The sequence below is a fragment of the Symsagittifera roscoffensis genome, chromosome 2, assembly GCF_963678635.1.
Source record: "Symsagittifera roscoffensis chromosome 2, txSymRosc1.1, whole genome shotgun sequence".
Taxonomy (NCBI): Eukaryota; Metazoa; Xenacoelomorpha; order Acoela; family Convolutidae; genus Symsagittifera; species Symsagittifera roscoffensis.
Genome location: NC_087063.1, coordinates 72034546 through 72041473, shown reverse-complemented (window position 1 = coordinate 72041473; position 6928 = coordinate 72034546). Strand labels below are relative to the sequence as shown.

The window sequence follows — 6928 nt, the reverse complement described above, 5'->3', positions numbered from 1 at the left end:
GCGCCATTAGATCCAGTAGCTGGTACGGAAGTGCCAGTTGTTGCTCCAGGCGCTCCAGATGGGCCATTAGATCCAGTAGCTGGTACGGCAGAGCCAGTTGTTGCTCCAGGTGCTCCAGATGGGCCATTAGAGCCGGTAGCTGGTACGGCAGAGCCAGCTGAAGCTCCAGGTCCTCCAGATGGACCATTAGATCCAGTAGCTGGTACGGCAGAACCAGTTGTTGCTCCAGGTGCTCCAGTTGGGCCATTAGATCCAGTAGCTGGTACGGTAGAGCCAGATGATGCTCCAGGTCCTCCAGTTGGGCCATTAGATCCAGTAGCTGTTACGACAGAGCCAGTTGTTGCTCCAGGTCCTCCAGATGGGACATTAGATCCGGTAGCTGGTAAGGCAGAGCCAGTTGTTGCTCCAGGTGCTCCAGATGGGCCATTAGATCCAGTAGCAGGTACGGCAGAGCCAGATGATGCTCCAGGTCTTCCAGATGGGCCATTAGATCCGGTAGCTGGTACGACAGAGCCAGATGATGCTACAGGTCCTCCAGATGGGCCATTAGATCCGTTACCTGGTACGGCAGAGCCGGTTGTTGCTCCGGGTCCTCCAGATGGGCCATTAGATCCAGTAGCTGGTATGGCAGAGCCAGTTGTTGCTCCAGGTGCTCCAGATGGGCCATTAGAGCCGGTAGCTGGTACGGCAGAGCCAGCTGAAGCTCCAGGTCCTCCAGATGGACCATTAGATCCAGTAGCTGGTACGGCAGAGCCAGTTGTTGCTCCAGGTGCTCCAGTTGGGCCATTAGATCCAGTAGCTGGTACGGTAGAGCCAGATGATGCTCCAGGTCCTCCAGTTGGGCCATTAGATCCAGTAGCTGTTACGACAGAGCCAGTTGTTGCTCCAGGTCCTCCAGATGGGACATTAGATCCGGTAGCTGCTAAGGCAGAGCCAGTTGTTGCTCCAGGTGCTCCAGATGGGCCATTAGATCCAGTAGCAGGTACGGCAGAGCCAGATGATGCTCCAGGTCTTCCAGATGGGCCATTAGATCCGGTAGCTGGTACGGCAGAGCCAGATGATGCTACAGGTCCTCCAGATGGGCCATTAGATCTGGTACCTGGTACGGCAGAGCCGGTTGTTGCTCCGGGTCCTCCAGATGGGCCATTAGATCCAGTAGCTGGTACGGCAGAGCCAGTTGTTGCTCCAGGTGCTCCAGTTGGGCCATTAGATCCAGTAGCTGGTACGGTAGAGCCAGATGATGCTCCAGGTCCTCCAGTTGGGCCATTAGATCCAGTAGCTGTTACGACAGAGCCAGTTGTTGCTCCAGGTCCTCCAGATGGGACATTAGATCCGGTAGCTGGTAAGGCAGAGCCAGTTGTTGCTCCAGGTGCTCCAGATGGGCCATTAGATCCAGTAGCAGGTACGGCAGAGCCAGATGATGCTCCAGGTCTTCCAGATGGGCCATTAGATCCGGTAGCTGGTACGGCAGAGCCAGATGATGCTCCAGGTCCTCCAGATGGGCCATTAGATCCGGTACCTGGTACGGCAGAGCCGGTTGTTGCTCCGGGTCCTCCAGATGGGCCATTAGATCCAGTAGCTGGTACGGCAGAGCCAGTTGTTGCTCCAGGTGCTCCAGATGGGCCATTAGATCCGGTAGCTGGGACAGCAGAGCCACTTGAAATTCCAGGTCCTCTAGATGGGCCATTAGATCCAGTAGCTGGTACGGCAGAGCCAGTTGTTGCTCCAGGTGCTCCAGATGGGCCATTAGATCCAGTAGCTGGTACGGCAGAGCCAGATGAAGCTCCAGGTCCTCCAGTTGGGCCATTAGATCCAGTAGCTGTTACGACAGAACCAGTTGTTGCTCCAGGTGCTCCAGATGGGCCATTAGATCCGGTAGCTGGTACGGCAGAGCCAGTTGAAGCTCCAGGTCCTCTAGATGGGCCATTAGATCCGGTAGCTGGTACGGCAGAGCCAGTTGTTGCTCCAGGTGCTCCAGATGGGCCATTAGATCTAGTAGCAGGTACGGCAGAGCCAGATGATGCTCCAGGTCCTCCAGTTGGGCCATTAGATCCAGTAGCTGTTACGACAGAGCCAGATGATGCTCCAGGTCTTCCAGATGGGCCATTAGATCCGGTAGCTGGTACGGGAGAGCCGGTTGTTGCTCCAGGTCCTCCAGATGGGCCATTAGATCCAGTAGCTGGTACGGCAGAGCCAGATGAAACTCCAGGTCCTCCAGTTGGGCCATTAGATCCAGTAGCTGTTACGACAGAGCCAGTTGTTGCTCCAGGTGCTCCAGATGGGCCATTAGATCCGGTAGCTGGTACGGCAGAGCCAGTTGTTGCTCCAGGTGCTCCAGATGGGCCATTAGAGCCGGTAGCTGGTACGGCAGAGCCAGCTGAAGCTCCAGGTCCTCCAGATGGACCATTAGATCCAGTAGCTGGTACGGCAGAGCCAGTTGTTGCTCCAGGTGCTCCATTTGGGCCATTCGATCCAGTAGCTGGTACGGTAGAGCCAGATGATGCTCCAGGTACTCCAGTTGGGCCATTAGATCCAGTAGCTGTTACTACAGAGCCAGTTGTTGCTCCAGGTCCTCCAGATGGGACATTAGATCCGGTAGCTGATAAGGCAGAGCCAGTTGTTGCTCCAGGTGCTCCAGATGGGCCATTAGATCCAGTAGCAGGTACGGCAGAGCCAGATGATGCTCCGGGTCCTCCAGATGGGCCATTAGATCCCGTAGCTGCTATGGCAGCGCCAGTTGATGCTCCAGGTCCTCCAGATGGGCCAATAGATCCAGTAGCTGGAACGGCAGAGCCAGTTGTTGCTCCAGGCGCTCTAGATGGGCCATTAGAACCAGTAGCTGGTACGGCAGAGCCAGTTGTTGCTCCAGGTGCTCCAGATGGGCCATTAGATCCAGTAGCTGGTACGGCAGAGCCAGATGAAGCTCCAGGTCCTCCAGTTGGGCCATTAGATCCAGTAGCTGTTACGACAGAGCCAGTTGTTGCTCCAGGTGCTCCAGATGGGCCATTAGATCCGGTAGCTGGTACGGCAGAGCCAGTTGAAGCTCCAGGTCCTCTAGATGGGCCATTAGATCCAGTAGCTGGTACGGCAGAGCCAGTTGTTGCTCCAGGTGCTCCAGATGGGCCATTAGATCCAGTAGCTGGTACGGCAGAACCAGATGATGCTCCATGTCCTCCAGTTGGGCCATTAGATCCAGTAGCTGTTACGACAGAGCCAGATGATGCTCCAGGTCTTCCAGATGGGCCATTAGACCAGGTAGCTGGTACGGCAGAGCCAGATGCTGCTCCAGGTCCTCCAGATGGGCTATTAGATCCGGTAGCTGGTACGGCAGAGCCGGTTGTTGCTCCAGGTCCTCCAGATGGGCCATTAGATCCCGTAGCTGGTATGGCAGAGCCATTTGATAATCCAGGTCCTCCAGATGCGCCATTAGATCCAGTAGCTGGTACGGCAGAGCCAGTTGTTGCTCCAGGCGCTCCAGATGGGCCATTAGATCCAGTAGCTGGTACAGCAGAGCCAGTTGTTGCTCCAGGTGCTCCAGATGGACCCTTAGAGCCGGTAGCTGGTACGGCAGAGCCAGCTGAAGCTCCAGGTCCTCCAGATGGGCCATTAGATCCAGTAGCTTGTACGGCAGAGCCAGTTGTTGCTCCAGGTGCTCCAGTTGGGCCATTAGATCCAGTAGCTGGTACGGTAGAGCCAGATGATGCTCCAGGTCCTCCAGTTGGGCCATTAGATCCAGTAGCTGGTATGGCAGAGCCAGTTGTTGCTCCAGGTGCTCCAGATGGGCCATTAGATCCGATTGCTGGTACGGCTGTGCCAGATGATGCTCCAGGTCCTCCAGATGGGCCATTAGATCCGGTAGCTGGTACGGCAGGGCCAGTTGTTGCTCCAGGTCCTCCAGATGAGCCATTAGATCCGGTAGCTGGTAATGGAGAGCCAGTTGATGCTCCAGGTCCTCCAGATGGTCCACTAGATCCAGTTGCTGGTAGGGCAGAGCCAGTCGTTGCTGCAGATCCTCCAGATGGTCCACTAGATCCAGTAGCTGGTACGGCTGATCCATTCGTTGCTGCAGGCCTTCCAGATGGTCCACTGGATCCAGTGCCTAATACAGAGGAGCCAGTCTTTGCTGTAGGTCCTCCAGATGCCCCAAAAGATCCAGTAGCCTGTACAGAGGTGCCAGTCGTTACTACAGGCCCTCCAGATGAGCCATTAGATCCGGTAGCTTGTACAACAGAGGCAGTCGTTGCTGCAGGTCCTCCAGATTGGCCACTAGATCCAGAAGCTGGTATGGCAGAGCTAGTCGTTGCTCTAGATCTAGTTGCTGGTACGGCAGAACCACTAGATCCAGTAGCTGGTACAGCAGAGCCAGTCGTTGCTCCAGATCCTACAGAGGGGCCATTAGCTCCAGTAGCTGGTACGGCAGCGCCAGTCGTTGCTCCAGCTCCTACAGATGGGCCAATAGATCCAGTTGATGCCTTTTTGGTTGAAACAGCTGGCAGTTTTTTTGTTGTTTTCAGAAGTGATGTTATGTTACTTGGCAACGATGGCTTTGACGGTGTTTTACTTGGAACGGATGGCAGTTTAGGTGTTGTTTTCAGAAGCGAAGTTATGTTACTTGGCAACGTTGGTAATGACGGTGTCTTACTTGAAACGGTTGGTAATTTTGGTGTTGTTTTCAGAATAGAAGTTATGTTACTTGGCAACGTTGGTATTGACGGTGTTTTACTTGAAACGGATGGCATTTTAGGTGTTGTTTTCAGAAGCGAAGTAATGTTACTTGGCAACGTTGTTATTGACGGTGTTTTACTTGAAACGGATGGCATTTTAGGTGTTGTTTTCAGAAGCGAAGTAATGTTACTTGGCAACGTTGGTATTGACGGTGTTTTACTTGAAACGGATGGCATTTTAGGTGTTGTTTTCAGAAGCGAAGTTATGTTATTCGGCAAGGTTGGTAATGACGGTGTCTTACTTGAAACGGTTGGTAATTTAGGTGTTGTTTTCAGAAGCGAAGTTATGTTATTCGGCACGGTTGGTAATGACGGTCTCTTACTTGAAACGGATGGCATTTTAGGTGTTGTTTTCAGAAGCGAAGTTATGTTATTCGGCAAGGTTGGTATTGACGGTGTTTTACTTGAAACGGATGGCATTTTAGGTGTTGTTTTCAGAAGCGAAGTTAGGTTATTCGGCAAGGTTGGTAATGATGGCGTCTTACTTGAAACGGTTGGTAATTTAGGTGTTGTTTTCAGAAGCGAAGTTATGTTATTCGGCAAAGTTGGTAATGACGGTGTTTTACTTGAAACGGATGGCATTTTAGGTGTTGTTTTCAGAAGCGAAGTTAGGTTATTCGGCAAGGTTGGTAATGATGGCGTCTTACTTGAAAAGGTTGGTAATTTAGGTGTTGTTTTCAGAAGCGAAGTTATGTTATTCGGCAAGGTTGGTAATGACGGTGTTTTACTTGAAACGGATGGCATTTTAGGTGTTGTTTTCAGAAGCGAAGTTTTGTTACTTGGCAACGTTGGCATTGACGGTCTTTTACTTGAAACGGATGACATTTTAGGTGTTGTTTTCAGAAGCGAAGTTATGTTATTCGGCAAGGTTGGCAATGACGGTGTCTTACTTGAAACGGTTGGTAATTTAGGTGTTGTTTTCAGAAGAGAAGTTATGTTACTTGGTAACGTTGCCATTGATTTTGATTTTGTTGAAACAGTGGGTAACTTTGGTGTTGTTTTCAGAAGGGATGTTATGTTACTTGGCAACGTTGATATTGACGGTGTTTTACTTGAAACGGATGGCATTTTAGGTGTTGTTTTCAGAAGCGAAGTTATGTTATTCGGCAAGGTTGGTAATGACGGTGTTTTACTTGAAACAGATGGCATTTTAGGTGTTGTTTTCAGAAGCGAAGTTATGTTACTTGGCAACGTTGGTATTGACGGTGTCTTACGTGAAACGGTTGGTAATTTAGATGTTGTTTTCAGAGGAGAAGTTATGTTACTTGGCAACGTTGCCATTGATTTTGATTTTGTTGAAACAGCGGGTAACTTTGGTGTTGTTTTCAGAAGGGATGTTAAGTTACTTGGCAACGTTGGTATCGAAGGTGTTTGACTTGAAACGGATGGTATTTTAGGTGTTGCTGTCAGGAGAGAAGTTATGTTACTCGGCAACGTTGCCATTGACTTTGACTTTGTTGAAACAGCGGGTAGCTTTGGTGTTGTTTTAAGAGGGTATGTTATGCTACTTAGCAAAATTGATTTTGACGCTGTTTGGAATGAAGCGGACGGTACTTTGAGTGTTGTTTTCACATGGGTTGTTATGTTATTTAGCAGTGCAGTTACTGAGGCTGTTTTATTCGAAATGGCTGTTAATTTAGGAGTTGGTTTCAGAAGTGTTGTAAAATTATTCGAAATGGCTGTTAATTTAGGTGTTGTTTTCATAAGTGTTGTTATGTTATACGGCAACGACGGTGTTGAAGCTGTTTTAGTTGAAACGACTGGTAGTGTAGGTGTTGTTTTCTGAAGGGATGTGATGTTTTTTGGCAATATCGCTTTTGACACTGTTTTAGTTGAAACGTTTGGTTGCTTGGGAGTTGTTTTCAAAAGTGAGGTCATGTTAATCGGCAATGTTGGTTGCGACGCTGTTTGTGTTGAAACGACCGGTAGTTTAGGTGTTGTTGTCAGAAGGGATGTTTTTTTATTTGGCAATGTTGATTTTGATGCGGTGTTAGTTGGTGCGTTCAAAGTTGTGCTTCTAGTTATTGTTGAGCTTGCTCGGCTTACTACCAATGTGGTCGATTGAGTTGAGGACTGTATCGATGAGTTGGATGAGGAATTAACAGTTGTAAGCGGAGTAGTTGTTTTCGGACAATTTGGGACTTTAGATTGGCCTGTTTTTGTGTCACAAATTTGATATCCAACAGCTACAGAGTCTTCGTCCA

General features: G+C 50.0%; 3 protein-coding genes across 3 annotated transcripts in view; all 3 read right to left on the bottom strand.

Moving 5' to 3' along the window:
* The window catches only part of LOC134839943 (involucrin-like), a 995-nt gene extending 688 nt beyond the window's left edge, over positions 1 to 307 (bottom strand). The window contains exon 1 of the mRNA XM_063855571.1: positions 35 to 307. Coding sequence (XP_063711641.1) covers positions 35 to 307 — 273 coding nt within the window. The remainder of the gene's footprint in view (positions 1 to 34) is intronic.
* A 615-nt stretch (positions 308 to 922) lies between these two features.
* LOC134839942 (involucrin-like) lies at positions 923 to 1807 on the bottom strand. Its single transcript, XM_063855570.1, has 3 exons — positions 1520 to 1807; positions 1100 to 1279; positions 923 to 1039 (listed from the first exon to the last, which is right to left on the bottom strand). The coding sequence occupies exons 1-3, from the start codon at positions 1805 to 1807 to the stop codon at positions 923 to 925; spliced, it is 585 nt and encodes a 194-aa protein (XP_063711640.1).
* A 1395-nt stretch (positions 1808 to 3202) lies between these two features.
* LOC134839940 (involucrin-like) lies at positions 3203 to 4057 on the bottom strand. Its single transcript, XM_063855569.1, has one exon. The coding sequence runs from the start codon at positions 4055 to 4057 to the stop codon at positions 3203 to 3205; it is 855 nt and encodes a 284-aa protein (XP_063711639.1).
* Positions 4058 to 6928: the final 2871 nt, after the last annotated feature.

Coding starts and splice junctions, on each gene's coding strand:
- LOC134839942 (XM_063855570.1), bottom strand. CDS start 1,807: ATGGCCCAACTGGAGGACCTGGAGCTTCATCTGGCTCTGCCGTACCAG. Junction 1,280..1,519: donor AACCGGCTCTGCCGTACCAG/GTACCGGATCTA, acceptor CTGTCGTAACAG/CTACTGGATCTAATGGCCCA. Junction 1,040..1,099: donor AACCGGCTCTGCCGTACCAG/GTACCAGATCTA, acceptor CTGCCGTACCAG/CTACCGGATCTAATGGCCCA.
- LOC134839940 (XM_063855569.1), bottom strand. CDS start 4,057: ATGGATCAGCCGTACCAGCTACTGGATCTAGTGGACCATCTGGAGGAT.